The sequence below is a fragment of the Gekko japonicus genome, unplaced genomic scaffold (assembly GCF_001447785.1).
Source record: "Gekko japonicus isolate JY-2015 unplaced genomic scaffold, Gekko_japonicus_V1.1 scaffold1469, whole genome shotgun sequence".
NCBI lineage: Eukaryota > Metazoa > Chordata > Lepidosauria > Squamata > Gekkonidae > Gekko > Gekko japonicus.
In genome coordinates this window covers 228882-247528 of record NW_015163133.1, presented here as the reverse complement: position 1 = coordinate 247528, position 18647 = coordinate 228882, and the positions used below count along the sequence as shown (strand labels likewise).

The window sequence follows — 18647 nt, the reverse complement described above, 5'->3', positions numbered from 1 at the left end:
AGTGGGTTCTCCCCTTCTCCCCCCCCCCCCCCCCCAATTTCCACTTATCATCAGGACACTTCAGTAGCTCGGTCAAGACCACTCGGACTGCATCCTGATAACACCTTGGTGGCCAAGACAACCTTGGTTTGTGAGTCTTCTACAACTGTTTTGTGCCATGTACCGAGATCTTACACCAGTGTTGGACCTTCTTTCCCAACACCAAGCCCGGGTCCTTCATCACAATCCCAGCCTCTTCAAGCTGACTACATGGTGGATATCAGCCTGACCTTTCCACCTGAGTTTCAACATATTCTTCAGAATGCTTGAAAGCTGGCTACTTGTGGCAAAATGGCGATGTTTCATTTCCTATGCGACCCCCAGACTGCACCCCTACCTGTCATCCTCTCCTATTTTGGTCTCTTCATGAGTTGGGACTACACTATTCTTCATTGAAGGTGCATTTGTCTGCAATTTCTGCCTTTCATAATTTTGTTGAAGGTAGAACTGTTTTCTCTCATCATGTTTCAAAGTCATTCTTGAAGGGTATGTTGAAGTTTATTTATTTATTTATTATATTTGTAACCCACCCTCCCCGCAAGCGGGCTCAGTTGCACCCTCCTGTTAAGCCTGTAGTTCCAGCGTGGAGTCTGTCTGTCCCTCGTCCTCCTCCAGCTCATGGGCAAACTGTTTGAGCCTGTCACAACTATGCCCCTGCATCTTCTCTCTCGGAAGATGGCATTTTTGGTAGCCCTCACGCCTACTAAGAGAGCAAGGGATCTTCGCGCCTTGCGTGCTGACCCACCGTATGCCATCTTTCACGAAGACAAAGTGGTCCTGCAGGCCAAGCCCCTATTCCTGCCTAAGGTGGTGTCAACTTTTCACGTTTCTCAACCTGTCGTACTGCCCATGCTTTTCGCTAATCCTACTGATGATTGTCAGAGGGTTCCTCGTACCTTAGATGTCTGCAGAGTGCTATTTTTCCAGGACTTCTTCCTTTTGTAAGGACCCTCGCTTATTCATAGCTTATGACAAACCTCACCTGGGACACAAACTTTCTCCCCAATGACTTGCGAGGTGGATAAGCTTGGCTGTCTCACTTTGCGATGAGCTGGTGAAGCAGCCTTTACCTGTTTTGCTGACGGCCCACTCAACACGAGCCACATCCACGTCATCAGCTTTTCTCGAGGGTGTCCCTCTGGAGGACATTTGGGCTGCTGCAACGTGGTCCTCCCAGACTACTGTTGTGACACGTGATGCACTCGACGTTAGAGCCAGGTGGGATGTGTCCTTTGGGCCATCGGTGCTGCGATCTGTTTTCCATGGATGCCTGCTGTCCTCTGACCGTTCAAGTAGGCCTTGCAGGTAATGCTGTTATTTGCTTTTTATTATTATTGGTATCGCATTGTGGTGCTACCAGCACCCACTGTCCATGTGTTGAAGCTCGCTGATCACCCACGCGTGGGACTGCACAGAGACCACAAAGAAGATAAACACTGATCTTTGAGTGGTCATCTGTGCAGTCAGAGGCGCCCACCCAGCCTTCCCTGCTGCTGGCATCTCTCACGAGTTTACTCCTTTTTGCTGGGACTTGTCAGCGGTGGCTGGAAGAACCAGAGTGGGAGGGTGTTTCCCTTTCCGCTCCAGGCATGCACAGTCGATGCCTGCTCCCCGGAGCACGGGAAGAAAATACGCCAACAACCAGAGACTGTTCTCCGGGGTCGGGTTTGAGTGCAGGCGCGGAACCCATGTATGGGACGGCACAGATGAACACTCGAAGATCATTGGTTACAGTTCAGCAACCTGGTTTTTCCCCCTTAATGTCAAAATAAATAAACACACAAAGAATTCTTTACTGGGACACACACACACACACACCCCAAACACTGGAAAAATCCAGAATTGGCTGTATAAAAATGTTGGCCGGTTTTATGGTACAAGAGAGAGCAGGATGCCCTGGAAGGGGCATAACATGAGCGCCCCCCCCCCCCCCGCCATTCATTTCCCGGTTATCGTCCGCCTCCACTTCTGTTAGACTAAAGATTGGTGATGTTAAATCTCTCAGCCAGACTGAAGTGGCCAATTCATTCTATTGTCCTGTTGCTCACTGAAACTGGGGAGATTATTGCAGTCTGTAACCTAGTGTGGTGAGGATGTCAGATGTGTTCGGATTTGTCGTGCTTTCTTGTTTGGGTGCCAGTTCTTGTGTTTGAGGAATGAGTGGAGAATTCATTTTTTGGACTTTATTTGGGGTTTTTTGGAGAATTTATCCTCTTGGGTTGAGGAATCTGTAATAAGGACCTGACGGAATGAACCTTGCTGCCTTAAAATCTTCCATGTTTATTTAAAGTAGTTAAATAATATTGGGATTGTGTCTGGTTCCTTTCAAAGGGGATTTTGCTTCTTTTGCATAATTCTGAGTCAGTGGGCAGTGTTAGCAGCCAGGGTCCACTGGCCCCTTCAGAACAGAGTCCTTCTGGGCTTCCCTGCTGGCACACAGCACTTGAGTCTCAGAACCCTGGAAGCAAAAAACGGGTCTGAAGTGACTGTCAAAAGCAGTTGTGAAGTCCTTATGTCATCACTGTTCATAGCAGAAGACGGTATTCAGTTCACCTTTGGGTTGCATGCCACTGGATCGGTCATGTTCTTTTTCTGTCTCATGCAGTGACGTCGTGATGAATGAGGTACTGAACTGCATTAAGCAAAGCAATGACCCAGATCAGGCACTTAACCTGGTGACGTTGGCTGCTGATTTCAGTTTACAATCGACTTCAAGGCTTGCTGAGAGAGTGCAGAAGGAGTTCCAACTCTCTGAAGAACAAAGGTGAGCTTCCATCATGAATGAGGGTCTCTTTCCGTTCAGAGCAATAATGCTGCTGTAACATGCTGTTCGTCGAGAGATGCAGCCTTCGTCCTGGATGCAGGATGAGTCTTGCCCTGCAGACAGGACTCCGAGGAATCAGGCAGGTCCGGGACTGTCGAAGTCTCCATCCTGTCTGTTCGGCAGGTCCAGTTCCTCTCCTCGGTCTCTGAACCTCTTTGGGGGGCTTTTCCCACTGCAACTTCCTTTCCCTCTTTTGTCTGATCTATGTTAAACAAACAAACAAACAAACCCAGAGACCCTGAGCCCTTGTTCTTCTCAGCAGCAGGAGTGCGTGCCTGTCTGCGTGCCCTTCTCAGCCGAGAGCAGTCTTCCAAAAAACCTGCACAGCCCGTCAGAACCCGTGCTGAGCAAGAGCCCCCGCTGGCCCTGCCCACTTCCCCCAGGAAAGGGGTCCGTGAGCCCCTGTCCGTCTCGCCCAGCCGCCTTGGCCACGCTCAGTCTGGTGCTTCCCTGCCAGCGCTGAGGCTGCCACCCTGACGTGCTTCTCACCTGTCTTTGCAGGAACACTTTGGATGATCTGCTGGCAGTGAGCAGCCACAGCAGTGAATAGAGGATCCTGTTTCACCATCTGCCATGTGGTGACAGAGAGACGGGCTGCGCTGGAAGACTCTGCGGGGCGGAACCTCGGATGGGAATGGTGCTACAGTTCTGGTCCGCTTTGCACGTAGCAGAATTAATAACATGCACTGAATAGCAAGGTTGCTCTGACCTCTTTGTGGACATCCCCCCACTACCTTTTTTTAAAAAGAAACTAAACATACATCCCTGGAAAAGAAAAGAAACTGTAAAGGATTGCTACTGTTTTTTCCACAAATGTTAACAAAATTGGAAAGTGCAATACCATTTCCAGCTGCTGTATGTAGTTCTTTTCCCAACCCAAAGCCCTGTCTGTCCTCTCAAAAGGAGGACGCTATGAGACAACTGAAGAGCAGTTTCCTGCCTCGCCTTTGGTGCCAGTGAGAGGGCGTTGACTGTATGGGGCAGGAGGTCTTCTGGCAGCGTGCAGCAAGAAATCCCTCTCTCTGTCTCCCCGTTTATCTTGCAGCGGTGCAGAATCTTTCCTGGGTCCCTTGCACCAACCACCCTGCCTGGAGTGCTGGGGTCTGCAGTCCGTAAGCTGTGCTTGATCTGAATGTAGATTCTAAAGGCGGCATTTGTTTTTCTGCTGTAAGATATTTTTGCCAGTTCTTAAATAGTTTGGAATTCTTTTTGCAGAGATTATCCTGCCAAGATTACATGTCTTTGGACAGTTAGTGGCATTTGCCTGTATAGGGGGGAGGGAATAGCATATGCTTTGTGAGCCTTCTTTCAAACCAGCTTCCCATCTTTCTCTCCCTGACCTCTACACCTGTAACTAGTCTGTCTCCTAGAAATCTGTGATGGACTGTTGGAGGACAAAGGAACAAAGGGGGAAATATACTGATGGAAGGTGTGGCAGTGCAAAGAAAATGAACACTTTCTGTCAGTTTTCACTGTGGAATGGAGCTGCTGTTTTGGAGAAGGATGTCGGCAGAACTGGGTCAAATTGAGATGGCAGATGAAGGTCTAGGACTTCTAGGCAAACCAAAAACTAGTAAATTTCCCCATCCAGATTGTAAACACAAGTGTTCTTAAAGAACTCAGATATGAGACCTTGAATCCTACCCAGTATACAAAACCTATCCTTAAAATTGACTTCCGTGCCAGGGAACCAGGAAGTTGCAAATAATCACATCAATTTTTCAAAAGGGCTCTATAGGGGACCCAGGGAATTACAGGGCAGTTAGATTTGTTCCCAGTAAATTAATAGAAACTTATTAAAGAGAGATTAAGCTTATTGAAGAGCAAAGCCTGCTGAGACAAATTCAGTGTCCCATTTAGAGAGAGAGAGAGCCTTCTGTATTATTTGGTATCCTATGCAAACTGGGCGGCCACCCCCGATTCCAGACCATCTGTGGACCCATTAAGTGGCACTCTGCAGCTCACTTCCCTCCCATCACAAAAACTGTCCATTTGTTCCTATGCTCTGCTTCCTTTCATCTAGCCAATGTCAAATCCACCCAAGGATTAAGCAGCACCTGATACAATTCATCCGGTGCCTCTGCCTGAATCAGAGGTCCAAGCATTGCAAACGCAGACCAGTAGCTGGCCCCCTAACCCTTTGGCTACTACCTCCTCTCCCCCCTCCCCCTGGACCAGGGGCACGTGAGGTCCAAGTACTGCTTTGCGAGCTCTCGGGCAAACCAGGCCCCACCATGAAGCGGGAGGGCCAGCGGATTCACCACTCCAGGTGGCCTTGCTTGCCTCCCTTCTTCAAGCGTGCTGAAGGACGTCGGCTGCCGGGGAATGAGGCAGAATTAAGTCAGCAGGACTCGATGCAATTCCTTCAACCTGGGTAGCACCAGTCTGGGCAGAATGCTGCTAGGCAACGGAAGGCTCTGTGAAAGCTGGCAAAGGACAAAGTGTTGGTCATGTAGAAGCGGAAGCAAGTCCTAGAGGGGTTTCCTTGTAGTAATCTGCATCCGCTTGTAATTTGCAAGCTGCCTCCTAGACCATCGTGGAGTTTGAAAACACTGCCCCTAGATGAGCATTCGTGTCTCACCCCAGGGAAACAGGTCACAGACCTGAAATTAGGAACAAAACACACCAGAACTGCTACACGTATTCTGCATGTCCCCACTCCTTACTTTGTCATCTAATGGCAACTTCCCTGCCTGGTTTCCTGCTTCATACATACATGAAACCGTCTGCTTTAATGCTCCACGCGTTCCTCACAGTGTCTGCTTACCTGTCAACAGTTTGTTTTGCAGACTTTTACCAAACGGTCCGGGGTGGAGGGGCTTCTTTCCTTGACTCTGCTCTAAGCGCTCTTCAGGACTTCTTTCTGCCTATCCTCCCGCAAGGCATAGATGCCATGTCCTATTTCAGCTTATCCCACTGTGGTTTTTGTGGAAATAAATTTGCACCCAATTACTGTGGGATAGGCCGTGACAGGAAGCAGCCCACATGCCGTGAATTTTGGCCCCAAACCATCTTTCTGTGCCTTTTTCATAGAGTTTGCTCCTGCTGCTGTTCTCCTGATGCAATAGAGAGGAGGGCCTGTCCCACCAGACTGTCCTTCCTGCTGCCTCCAAAGCCTGAACGACTCTTTAAATCCCTCCAAATGCATTTGGGGAGGGTTATAAGAGAAATCTGCTCACTAGCACAACATCCATCAGGTCCAATAAGGGGGTGGGGGGACCCCCGCCCCCGTGTTCCAAGCACTTCGTTTTCCCTTTTAGCAGATTTTGGAATTTAAATATGGACACTTCCTTGGCCTCCGATGGCTATTGTTTGTTTATGTATATTCAATACAAAGTTTAATTATATCAACACTTGGAGGACCTGAAATGTCATTGTTCTACTTACGGAATACGTTTTCTTGAACATAACCCTACTGATCACCCGAGGAGGAGGCGGCGGCGACGGCGAACAGGTCCCCGGGCACAGGCTGAACAGTGTTCCCTCCACATGACCCCTCACAGGGAAAGGGACAGAGCACAGAAACTTCAGCCCAAAACGTCCGTACGCCCCCTCCCTCCCTCCCTCCCTCCGGTACGCTCCAGGATGCCATCTTGCCAGCACAGAGACAGTACTTGTTCTCGGGCTCTCTCCTTTTTGAGTGTATAGCTTCACAGAGGAGGAATGAAAAAGCATCAGCCTGATTTTTACACATTATATTTAATTGCACCAAGTGGCAAATTAGTAATAGGAGTTACAAACATTATTTCAGTTGCATCATAAGCCCAATCAGTAATACCTGGAAATTTAAATCATTGAAATTGTTCCCCACCCCAGCATTCCAGACATGATAAATGGCTGATAAGGGCTACAGTGCAACAGGTGGCAAGAGATTTACAACAGTGCAAAGAGACATCATCTGTTGGATGTTGTTATATTTCTAGCCTGTTATGCTGTGGAAGCTTTTCAGGTCTAACCTGACATTTCTGTCTCCACACAGCTGGCGATTTTCTATCTGTTTCTGAAGACGTTGTTCTTCATCAGTCCACCTGAGTGGTCCCCAAGCCCACTGCACTGGCGTAGGCAGTCAGGATATCCACCACCTGTTTTGTCTCCAAGGTCATTCGAGCTTCATTTAGCCAGTCCAGCGCTACTCTCCTAGACTCCCCTTTCAGTTGATTGACAAACTTGGCCGCCAATTCCAGGTCTCCGTGCTCAATGCAGTAGGATGCATAGGAGAGCAGCTTAAAGGTGCCCAAGTCTTCAGGCCTGAGCTCAGCGGGCGGCTTCTGCTGCTGAGGGTAAACCAAGAGGAGGGACTGCAGGTAGGACAGCAGGTACTGATACAGGCTGTTTTTTGTTTCATCTATCATGGCGACCCTCTTTGCTAGTTTCTGGACGGTTTGGAAGCGAGCCCTCAGCGCCTCTTCCGTGTACACCCCCCGGCTGAGCGATTCTGGCGGGAGGGCAGCCGTTAAGGCCTGGGTGAACGTGTTCTCTGAACAACTGGCTCGGATGGCGTTCACGGCACCTTCCAGCGGCTCGGTGGGGCTGTCTCCAGAAGCCGTCTTCAGGCTCTGCTTCAGTGCTTCGACGGAGAGCCACAACTGATGAGCCTTCCTGGCTTCTTCCTCAGCAACCGCATGGCCTGCAACCCATAAAGCTTAAAGGTGGGAAAAGTGAAGAACCCAAAGCAAATGCACTTCATATTCACAGCTGTTAATCTGGCTGGGCAGGGAGGGGCGGGTTGGGGGGAGGTGTTCCGTTGTGTGCCAAAGAGGGCACAGACTCAGCAAAGTTCGAAAACATCGGGGGAATTAACCCCCCAACAGAAGCGGTACGGGTGGAAACACTCTGGGCCCTGAGGTGACCTTCCCCCCCCCCCCCCGATCAAACCCTTGAGGCTGATCTTGAGATGGAGAAGGAAATGGGGGAAGTGACTAAAGCAGAGAATGCAATTATGCTGGGAGACTTCAACCAGCCTCACACAGACTGGGTAAACATGCTCGAGTCATGCTGCAGAAATGAGATGCTCTCAAGATCAGCATTCAGGCCAATGGAAAGTTACCCCTAAAGTCCAAAACTGTTAACATTTACATAAATGAGGGGAGTAGTAAATGTATTCCATTGGTTAGGAAAGGCACTGCCCAGTCTAAAAGAAGGCCTGCGTGGTTAACAGTGCAAGTCAAGGAAGCTATAAAAAGTAAAGAGGCTTCTTTTAAAAAGTGGACGGTCCGCCCCAGTGAATTAAACAGGAGGGGCGGCAATGTTCCCTCTAACCTGTGGAGTCCTGTGAGCAGAAATTCTACTTTGTGAGCTACTGGCATTAAAGTTGTGAGCAGGTAGTTTGGCTGCTGCATAAAATTAGTTTGCTCTGGAGCCATCTTTCCTGAGCTAAGACCAAAATGTGTGAGCTGGAGGCTAAAAAACTGTGAGCTAGCTCACACACTCAGCTTAGAGGGAACACTGGCCACAGGCTCTGGCACACAAGAGAATTTGAGGAGTGGGTCGCTAAAAGCACCAAGACAAACAATAAGCATTTCTTTAAATATCTCCAGAGCAGGAAACCAGTCAGGGAAGCAGCAGGGCCGTTGGGTGACAAAGGAAGAAGGCTGAGAAGCTGAATGACATTTTTTGCTTCTCTGTTCACTGTGGAAAGGGGGGGGCAGGTACCCCTGCCACAGCTCCTATGTTCAGGAAGGGGAGTCTGGAGAACTCAGCCAAATTACAGGCAAATATACAGGCAAACAAGGGGAAACGCAAAGGTACAGTATCATGAGTAAAAGATTTACATTAAAAAGTAATACCATTAAATGCCATAGACAAAAAAATTGCAACTGTGAGAGTCACATTTGGGTCAGTGTCAGCTAATAGCTTAGCTCCAGTCTCCTGCTTCATGGCAGGGCTACATTTTTGGATGTAAACTGTAATCCACTTGTCACGGGCACTGTTGTATTAGTTGCAATCAATGAAAAAATGCCAAATAGTGTCTAAAGCCCCAAACCCGCTCAGAGAATGGAATCCCTGTGAATTTACCTGATACTTCCCCTAGTGGCAAGACACTTAGTCTTGCCTTACAGAATCGTGTTCTGTATTTGAGAACTATTAAAAACTTACAGTAAGGAGCTATAGAGTCTTTGGGGTGGAGAGACCCAAATAATATAGGAAACATCCCTTTGGGCTCTGCAGCCAGTGCACCGTTTTACTGAGCATGCGGGACGTAATCTACTTGCATGCAGAGGGGCATTCCATTTGGTTAAAAAGTGAAAGGAAAAGCCCAACCTAGCGATGAGCTTTGGAAACCAGTGTAGCTGGCACCCCTCAAAAGAACAGGAAAATTCTCAGTCTGAATGTTGCTACCCAAGTTTTGGCCTCCAGGAATGGTTCAGCAAATCCCAAATGAATGGCTGGACAAGAGATACACATTGGCAGACTCTGGCTGCAGGTCAACAGTTCACCATGTGAACTACCTTTGCCTGAAAACCTCGATAGTGGCAGGTACAGAATTACTCCTGAGGGCCAAATGAATCTTAGGAGAGCTGATGAGTGTACTGATGCTAACTTCTTAGCAGCAGTTGTGTCCAGGACACATTATAACAAAAGAGGACACCGAGATAGTGGAAGGTGTTCACCTGATCAGTTGAAAGGCTGGTCACAGACCAAGGCAAATGGCATAATGGGGCACCTTCACAAAAAACGACAGCTTTGGTCTTTTGATCGTGCATGAAAGGGAGGGAGCACATGTGGTAGCAGGAGAAAAAATGGTTCCCCAAAGGAGGCCAGGGTATTCTACTACCGAGGTCCTCCTTTAAATGAAGAAACATTTCCATTCCATCTTCGTTTTGTGTTTAGACTAGTGTGTTGGGAGGGGCCCAAAGCCTGTGCTGGGGGAGGGGGGGAAGTGAGCAGAGGCCTGTTGTCGCAATGACTGACATGAGGTCAGTTTTGGTATCCTGGGATAGCTGTCATTCCTCTGGGGGCTCTCAAAGGCTTGCTCCTGGGGCGGTCTTCCTGGCGAGCCCTGCGTTGTGGGGTTCCTGAGCAGGCAGGGGCCCTCTCCGATCATGCGGCACTGAGAACAAGGATTCCGGGTGGCCTCCGCATTCATGCCGTGCTCCTCTCCAGAACCAGCCCAAGGTTCCATGGCCTCTTGGACTGTCCTGGACCTCTCTCGATGGGCCCAACATATTAAAAAGGCCACACTGTGGAATCCCCGGATCTCCCAGAGCAAGTCCGAACCCCTGCCCTGCTGAGGCTGCAGGGGCAGCTGGGGATGTGGAGCTCCTCGGAGCCGCGGACAAGGTCGCTCATCCGCCCCTCCCGCCGCCCCTGGGGGGAAAGCAGCACCCCCCCCCCCCCGGCTTGCTGCAGATCTGGGTGGCCTAAAGAGGGCCAAGAGACACCTGGGAAGGCGCTGGCAGAAAACTCACAACGAATCTCTAGTGATGACAGCAACAAAGAAATCTTATTTTTCTGCAGCCCTTGCCTCAGTTGGCTCACGGCTTTCCCAGCTGTTTAAGGCATTTCATCACGTACTGAGGTACTGACTCAGGAACTGTGACACTTTTGCAAGGTTCCTTGCTGATAACAATAACACAACTGCACTATGACCTGGACCCTGCCTGTGAGACTGGCCCAGTCGTCTGGTCTGATTATGGACCATTTTGACCCCGTTACTGTGATGGATACTGACAAGATCCGGGGGCCTGTCGAGGCCACCGCATGGGCACTGGACCTTTGCCAGTCCTGGCTGCTAAAGTCCTATCAGGACCACATACGATAAGTCAGTCACTAACCCAGGGCACCAAGGTCATCAGCACAGGGTCATCTATCCACTACTTAAAAACCATCTCGAGACAAAAATACAGTCGTTGTCAGAGGCCCTGCTTTGGCTGCACCCACCTTCCCAGATTAGGTGGGCAGCAACTTTGCGAGACCCAAGCAAAGCTGTTAGGAGATTCTGGAGGTCAGTTGTTCGTAGGGTCGCCATAAGTCAAAATGACCCGAAGGCACTTAAAGGCAGGCGCACCCCCGGAGTGAAGGGGGAAGGGGGCCCTCCACGTCCTGGCGCCAAAAGGTTCCTCCGGGACACCCGCCTGCCTCCTACTGGTGCCATCTTCTGCTGGTGGGTTTGTTTTCCTTGGCATGCCTTCCACTGCCCCTCCCTGCCTAACCCCTATGGCTTCATGTTTTGTAAATATTTTAACTGTTTTGCATGTATTTTAAGTCCATTTTTAAACTATTTTTAAAGTTGTTCTAATGATGCTGATCTCTTTTTCTTTTCATACGTGCGTGTGCGTGCGCGTGCACCTGGAAGTCATGGCGACCTCTGGTCAGTGTTCCCTCTAAGCTGAGTTAGTGTGAGCTAGCTCACAGTTTTTTAGCCTCCAGCTCACACATTTTTATCTCAGCTCAGGAAAGACGGCTCCAGAGCAAACTACTTTATGCAGAAACCAAATGGCTCACTCACAACTTTAATGCCAGTAGCTCACAAAGCAGAAATTTTGCTCACAAGACTCCACATCTTAGAGGGAACATTGCCTCTGGTGACTGTCCAATACTGGAGACCGAGAAGATATTCAGAGAGATGGCTGAATACAGCCTGCCCCCACCTCCCAACTGCTGGCATTCCAAGGAGGTCTCCCATCCAGGTACTTGAGTCGGCCCTGCTGAGCTTCCGAGATCTGACAAGATCGGGCTGGCCTGTCCTGTCCAGGGTGCAGGAGGGTTTCCTAATGTAATCGTGTTATAGATGTTTTCAATTCTTAGCCCCCTTGGGGGCCTTTTCAAGGACAGAAAGAGGGATTATTAATTTTGTGGATAAATGTAAATAAATAGGTAAAAAGAAGTGAACGCCTGTTGCTGAAGTGACTGGGGGAGGTTTTTCCTTCTGTGTGTTCCCTACAGATCTTCCAGAAAGATTTTGTGGTCGGAGGCAGCATGCTGGACTAGATGGTCCGTGAGCCTCGTATTCTCATGTAGCTGTTCTTAAGTAAGTCATCACTCCCGGCATCACCCCGACACAGTGAACGGCAGTCTGGTACCCTACTGTATTGTGAGTAGGACTGAAACAAGCTAATGCACACGAAGTGCTCCAAACTTTTGAGTGCACCCGACACAGGCTCAGTGCTATTTCCCCACACTCACTTTCCACGGCCTGTTCAATCCCGCGTAGCTTGGCGTAGGCTGTGTTGATGTCCAGAGTGAAGTTGTCCAGCTGCTCCTGAACGAGGCGCTTATACTGCACTTCTTGATCGCTGAGCTTTTCTGACAGGTCCTAGAACAAACAAACCAACAAAAATCCAAAGCTGTTAGCAGGGTACTACAACTGAATAGCAGAAAAAAGAAAGAAAAAAGAGCCATTTTGGAAGCTGCATTTTTGGTTCCTGATGGACAGAGGGTGGGAAGAGAGGGGACAACACAAACTTCAGGCAACCTTTTGTTCTCCAGCAACATGAGAAAGCAATTACGGATCATCTAGATAGCTCAAATAACCTCTCCTAACAGAGGGAAGCACATCTGCTATTGGCTGCTCCCAGAGGAGGCCCAAAGGCAGTGACCAACCTCTAACCATGCCCTTGAAAATCAGTTAAGCTACGCTCAATGGAGATAAATACAAAGATCACTGCTGCAACCAAAAGTCCCTTTACATAAAAGCAAGTTCAGCCGCAGCCAATGAGATTTATCTGACACAAAAGTAACCATGGTTTAGGACTGAACTTTCAGGAAAGAACTGTTAAGACTATCTGAGGAAGAATGCTGATTTAAGGCCATGGGTCCTTCGCAGGACGACTGTTTTCCCCCACCTTGTCAAACTCCAGCTTGAGTTCTTGCTCTTTGATTTTGAGAACATCTCCCAGATGATCAGTGTGAGCTGCAGCTTGTCGGCGGAGCTGAGTCCTCATTTCACTCTCCATAATTTCCCGGACTTCTTCAATCTGGCAAAAAGAAGACATCAAAAGTTATGCCTTTATTTTGACCCACAGTGCTACCCACAAATGGTACACAAAGAGATGGCAGACTTTCCAGCTCTGACAGCAACCATACTTATGAGGTGGGCTCCTATCCCCAAACAGTTAACAGGAAGCACCAACTTGGATTATTAATCTAGGTAAAACAGCCAAGAGGGCTGAAAAAAAACACACCAAATAATGTTTTATATAAGCAATGTGCTCTAATAGCTCCACTTCAAGATGAAAGTGCCAATCTGTTAGAATGAAGATGGAAATTAAGACGTAGACATAAAGTCTTGTTTGTTGCTTTTGATGGTTAGAAATAGAATGAATTTAAATTGTTATCTTTGTAGCAGTTCAAATAGGGAATAAGAAATTACTTAAACAAGTAGAATGGCATCATTAAAGTGAAGCTTGTTTAGTAGTAACAGTTTTGATACTATATGAATTGTAAATTAAATCTACTATAAACTTTGTTGTTAAGGTAATTTATAGGATCTTGTAATACGTGATATAAGATATTGGACTAGAAAAGGATAATAGGAAATGGCAATAAATGTATAAGTAATCCTAATTTTGATTGGAGAATTTATAATTAAGATATTAATCCAGATTGGAATGTTATGATGTGCTTAAATATCAAATATTTATATGTCCCTTTTTGTGTAGGTTTGTCTAAAAACAATAAATAGATCATTAAAAAAAAAAAAGAATGAAGATGAGCCACACAGTCTAGGACTGCTTGTACCAGGAGTTCATATCATGTTGAGATGTGTTTACAGCGTAAGAGAGCCTATTAGATTGCTTTATGGCATTCAGGAGAACATCACTGACTTTTTTGAACCGGAGGGCCCTCGATCCTCAGTGGCCATTATGGCTGGGCCAATGGCCAGGAGGCACTCTTTTAAGGGTCTTCTTCAGGACAGGGTAAAAAGCCCAGAGCACCTTGGAATCTGATGCTGAGTGACGGCTCTGACGTGGCCCACGGTTTGCAGAGCTGCTCCCATAATGGGTACCCATCCCCATCTGTCACCGTACTCGTTGTGGCAGGCACTGAGGAAACAGGGCTCACGTCAAGTCCTGCATGCCCTCCCTGGGAAATGATTAAAGAAGCCAATCCTGAGGGAAAAGACGGTCAGATCCAAGGGCTGCACCAGGGCTCAAAAGGAGGAGGGACTGGGAGGGCGTGGCCATCAACTCCATGGAAAGAGCTTTCCATTACCAAAATGTAGCTGTAACGATTCCATGTTTTACTGTGTGTGTGTGTGTTTAAAAGTTGGTTGGCATGGCTGTGTGGGACAATCTAGAATGCTGAAATAGGCAAGTTGTATGATTGGTGAGTGACAGAGAGGGGGAGGGGTTTTGGAATGAATGCTGTGTGGATGAACAGATATGTCAGTCAAGAGTAACAGTTAAGGATGACAGAGAGTTCTGAGTTACAGAGTTGAGATATACAGTTAAACAGTACAGTTAAACAGATAAGAAGAGGCTTCCCTGTGTGGGTTGCTTAGTTCGGAGTTATACAGTTAAACAGATAAGAAGAGGCTTCCCTGTGTGGGTTGCTTAGTTCGGAGTAAACAGTTAGTCAGACAGCAGAGAGTGCTGTACAAAAGCAGTTAATATATTAGTTTTGTCCTGAGGTCTCTGTGTGAGACGGTTCCTGTGTGAAACATAAGAGAGAAGTCTGGTGTGTGTTAAGAAAAGTTAAAGCATAAAGAAACAGTGACCATATATGGCTAAAGGAAACTATTGTTACATAGTGACATGCCCAGAGCCCTGTCAGTGAAGAGAAAAGTGTGTGAAACGGCAAATAAATCTACTTTTATTTAAGATAACAGTTCTGAACGAAATTCCTCAGGAAATAACACATAGTCCTTCATGAATGCCTAGACCCTGGGCCACATTACCAAACCAGAAGAAGAAATATATTATAGTAAGAAGCTGGGAAAGCCTTAAATTTCCCTGGTGGCGGCGAAAATACCCTACAGAGTAAAAACATAAGAACTTTTAAAGGCAAACCAGACCTCCCCAAATAAGAGGTCGTCACAGTAGCCTTAAGTCCCAGAGCACCTATTACAGAAGAGCCAGTCCCATGAAATAAGAGTGCTGGCAATTTCTGCTAGATGTTGTTCTCCTAAGCAAAAAAGCCAATGATTATGGTCATCTATGGAGGACTATTTTCTCCTGCATGTCCTATACCTTTAAATGTAGTTTGCAGTACCGGCAATAACAGAAAAATAGTCTAGATGATATAGGATACTCCAATACCCTTTTACACAAGGCCATTAAGAATTGCAAGGCTCTGTTGACCCACAACTCCAGGGGTTTCACCTTGAAACTCAAGGCAGCCAGGAAAGGGTTCCTTCAGTCAGGCAGGTGCACAGAGAGGCCTTTAAAAGAGACCCACATCTCCAGGCTTCTGTCTGAGAATGCAGAGCAGCCAGGGACTGGGAAGGGTTCCTCCCGCCCAGCAGCATCTGTCAGGTCAGGTCAGGTCAGGCCACCCCTCCTGCCTTCTGGATCTGAACTGAGGCCAGCCAGGGAGGACAAGGGATTCCTCCCATCAGGCAGGACACGGCCAAAACCTCAGGGGAAAGCTGTTCTGAATCAAAGGCTCTGTGAGGCAACACCAAGCTGACACAGACCAGAAGGGGGAAGGTGCCTTCATTCAGACTGGCACTCAGCCAAAGCCTCTGAAAAGAGCCATGCTGGATCTGAGCCTCTGCCAGACCACACCTCACCAGGGAGGGGGAAGGTGCCTTCATTCAGGCTGGCATGCAGCCAAGGCCTTTGAAACGAGCCATGCTGGATCTGAGGCTCTGTCACACTGCACCTCACCCGGCGGGGGGGGGGGGGGGGGATGCCTTTATGCAGGCTGGCGCCCAGCAAAAGCCTCTGAAAAAAAGCCCCTTTGAATCCAGCTCTATCAAATCATGCCTTTAGGGGTCACTTGGGGACAGCAACAGCAGGCCACTCTGTTGTGTGATCCCCCAGGCAGATAAGGCACAAAGAATGGGCATTTATCAGCACCACCTTAAAGACACAGTCCACACAATCCAGAAGGCCCCTTTTGAGCTGTAATGACAAAGTGGAAAGTCAAAAACATTTCTTCTAACTTCTGATAGAAACAAGCCTCAGTCTTAAAAATGAGGTGAGGAAAAACAGGAGGCGGCAATGGAGAACTTCTCTTTGCAGGAGCAAAAAGGGAATGGAGGGAGTCGTGCCCTTCCTCCTGGTCATGGGGTGGTTTTTGCAGGAAGGTGCCAGAGGGAAGAGGGGCGCTCCTAGTCTACTAGAAAGCTCTGAAAATCGTACAGATGCAGTCCCAATGTGTGCCTGCCCAGAAGCCACAACAATGAAATAAAATATTATCTACATTGCTCATTTTTAGATAACAATGCTTATGGCCTTAAATAAGGACCTTTGGCCAGTCGGGATCCAAGATAAGCTTTTGCTTTAAAAAAAAAAAAAAGAAAGTGCTTTCTCTTTCCATTTTTGTTTTCGGTTCTAATCTGTCCCTTCTCTTTTGTCACGTATCTGCCCTGGTGACATCAACCCCACCCCCCAAAAGTAAATAACTTCTACCAGAGACAAAGAACAACAAATCAGTATTATTCATAAAATGGAAGGCAAAATATCCATATACTTTGATGCTTATAGTATGGAGTGAATTGCAGAGATCAGGTCATTTACTAGGCCTAAAACCAGAGTAAATCTGATTATAATCTTATTACAATGTTTATAATAATGTTTACTGTAATACTGCACTGCCGGACTTTGTAATCTGCCACTCAAATTGATCAGCGGATGGCTCTTGCGGTGACTTGCTAGTCTATGCCCCCAGTAAAAATATCACAGTATAATTCAAGAACAATTGTGTTGCTTGATTACAACATTCCATCTTTACAAAGAAAAGGGGGCCTTTCAGGCTGTACACTGAAGAAAGGACCTTTCCAGCCCCAGGGCCAAACACACCGTACACATGCTGGCATGCCAGCAAACAGGTTGGGGGTATGGGAGGAAGATGACCTTGGGGGTTATCCACCCCAGACACACTACCAGGATGGAAGGGCCAACAGTCTCAAGGCACTTCCCTGGCTACAGGCCTCCCAGGGTGCCTCAGCTGGCCCATTTTAGGATCACAAAATAAATACCACAACAGGAAAGGGCTGAAGGACAGCTTCAGCACGGCACCCATGAACAATGCCAGCCTTCTTAAGACAGAGCCAGTAACTGGAAAGGTTCTTGTTACTGTAGGACCAACAACCAGCACCTCTGCCCACCTACTGCTAGTCAACTAGGGATTAAAATCCAGAGACTGGTTTTCCTGTCCCTCTCCCTCCACCCCATGCCCCACACCGAGAGAATGCTTAACTGCACCCGTCACCTTCTTCTCTTGCTCCATTTGGATCTCAGTCTTGTGGTGTTCCAGGGCTTTGGTCACAGCGGACTCAAAAGCCCGTTTGTCCTCCAGGGTCTGCTTTTCCAGAGCTGCCTCTATGTGCTGCTTCTCTCGGACTTTCTGCTCTGCCAGATCCTTATTGAGCTGGTCAATGCGTCGATGGGCATGGGCAATGAGAGAGTTCAAGTCTTCGATGGTCAGGCCATCCGCTGAGGAGAGCAAACAGTTAGACACGACTGGCCTAATATAGACCCACACAAGTAGACCTGGCATTTGAGTACTCCAAAAAGTGCAAAATGTTGCCAGATTCCTCTGCATTCAGAATACAGCAAGGGCTGTGGCTCACTGGCAGAGCATCGGCTTTGCATGCAGAAGGTCCCAGGGTCAATCCCTGCTAGCTCCAGTTAAGGGTCGGGTAGCAGGTAACGAGAAAGACCTTCCTCTGCCCGAGACCCTGGAGAGCCGCTGCCAGTCTGAGCAGACAGTACTGACCTCGATGGACCAACGGTCTGAAGGTGGCTTCATGTGCAAGGCCGTGGCTTAGTGGCAGAGCCTCTGCTTGGCATGCAGAAGGTCCCAGGTTCAATCCCTGGCAGCACCTCCAGTTAAGGGTAGGTGATGTAGAAGACCCCAGCCTGAGACACTGGAGAGACGCTGCCAGTCTGAGCCCCCGGTCACACGGGAGGATTTGCCCCGCGAAACGGACGGGTTGAGGGCGGATTAAACCGGCGCGATCAGATGCCAACATCTGGCAAGCATCGTGCCTGCACCCTCAACCTTCCGGCCGAAAACGCGGATTTAAAAGATACCAGCAAAACACTACTACCTACTTGGAAACGTGCAGCACGGGTGGCCGTGTGATCGCTGACGCGCCCGTATCCTGTGGTATGTGAGGTCCTGCCACACCACGCATGCGCACAACTGCGCAGCTGCCTCACCTTGCCCTCCGTCCCATCGCTTCCCCCTCGGCATGTGATTGTGGTGGGGAGCAAATGCGGCTCGGGGGATCTGTCTGATCCCGATGCCGTGCTTCAATTTGCTGCACCCCTAAAAAGCCGCACTTCTGCCGCGGCTTTTCCCGCTAGTGTGACCGGGGCCTCAGTAGACAACCGTGACCCTGATGGCCTAATTCAGCTTCACGTGTGTTCAATCAAGTACTGATGTGTAGCCAAAAACAGGCTGCCAATCACAACAGCCATCCCGCTGGGTCAGATGATCCAGTCCGCCATCCTGCTTCACAGCAGCCACTGAAATACCGCCGGAAGGCAAGTCACAGAGGGCAGGACCCCCGCGGACCCTGTTGCCCCCCAGCCCTGATATCCGAACTCAACCGCAACAGACAACGGGGTCCCTTTGGTCACCATGACCAATAGCCAACGATGGGCCTGTTTCCCATGAATCCTCCTTGAAAGCCATCGGGAGGCCAATTTAAATCCTCTTTATTTGAATC

At 48.5% G+C, this 18647-nt stretch overlaps 2 protein-coding genes across 3 annotated transcripts in view; one reads left to right on the top strand and one right to left on the bottom strand.

Annotated features, from left to right (window-relative positions):
- Window positions 1-5540, top strand: part of PTCD3 (pentatricopeptide repeat domain 3) — a 64463-nt gene extending 58923 nt beyond the window's left edge. The window contains exons 23-24 of the mRNA XM_015406946.1: window positions 2645-2803; window positions 3365-5540. Coding sequence (XP_015262432.1) covers window positions 2645-2803; window positions 3365-3413 — 208 coding nt within the window. The 3' untranslated portion in view covers window positions 3414-5540. The remainder of the gene's footprint in view (window positions 1-2644; window positions 2804-3364) is intronic.
- Window positions 5541-6471: 931 nt separating this feature from the next.
- The window catches only part of IMMT (inner membrane mitochondrial protein), a 28368-nt gene continuing 16192 nt past the window's right edge, over window positions 6472-18647 (bottom strand). For both annotated transcript variants that reach the window (XM_015406952.1, XM_015406953.1), the window contains exons 11-14: window positions 17183-17406; window positions 12649-12780; window positions 11990-12119; window positions 6472-7490 (exon numbers count right to left, since the gene is read on the bottom strand). In XM_015406952.1, coding sequence (XP_015262438.1) covers window positions 6883-7490; window positions 11990-12119; window positions 12649-12780; window positions 17183-17406 — 1094 coding nt within the window. In that variant the 3' untranslated portion in view covers window positions 6472-6882. The remainder of the gene's footprint in view (window positions 7491-11989; window positions 12120-12648; window positions 12781-17182; window positions 17407-18647) is intronic.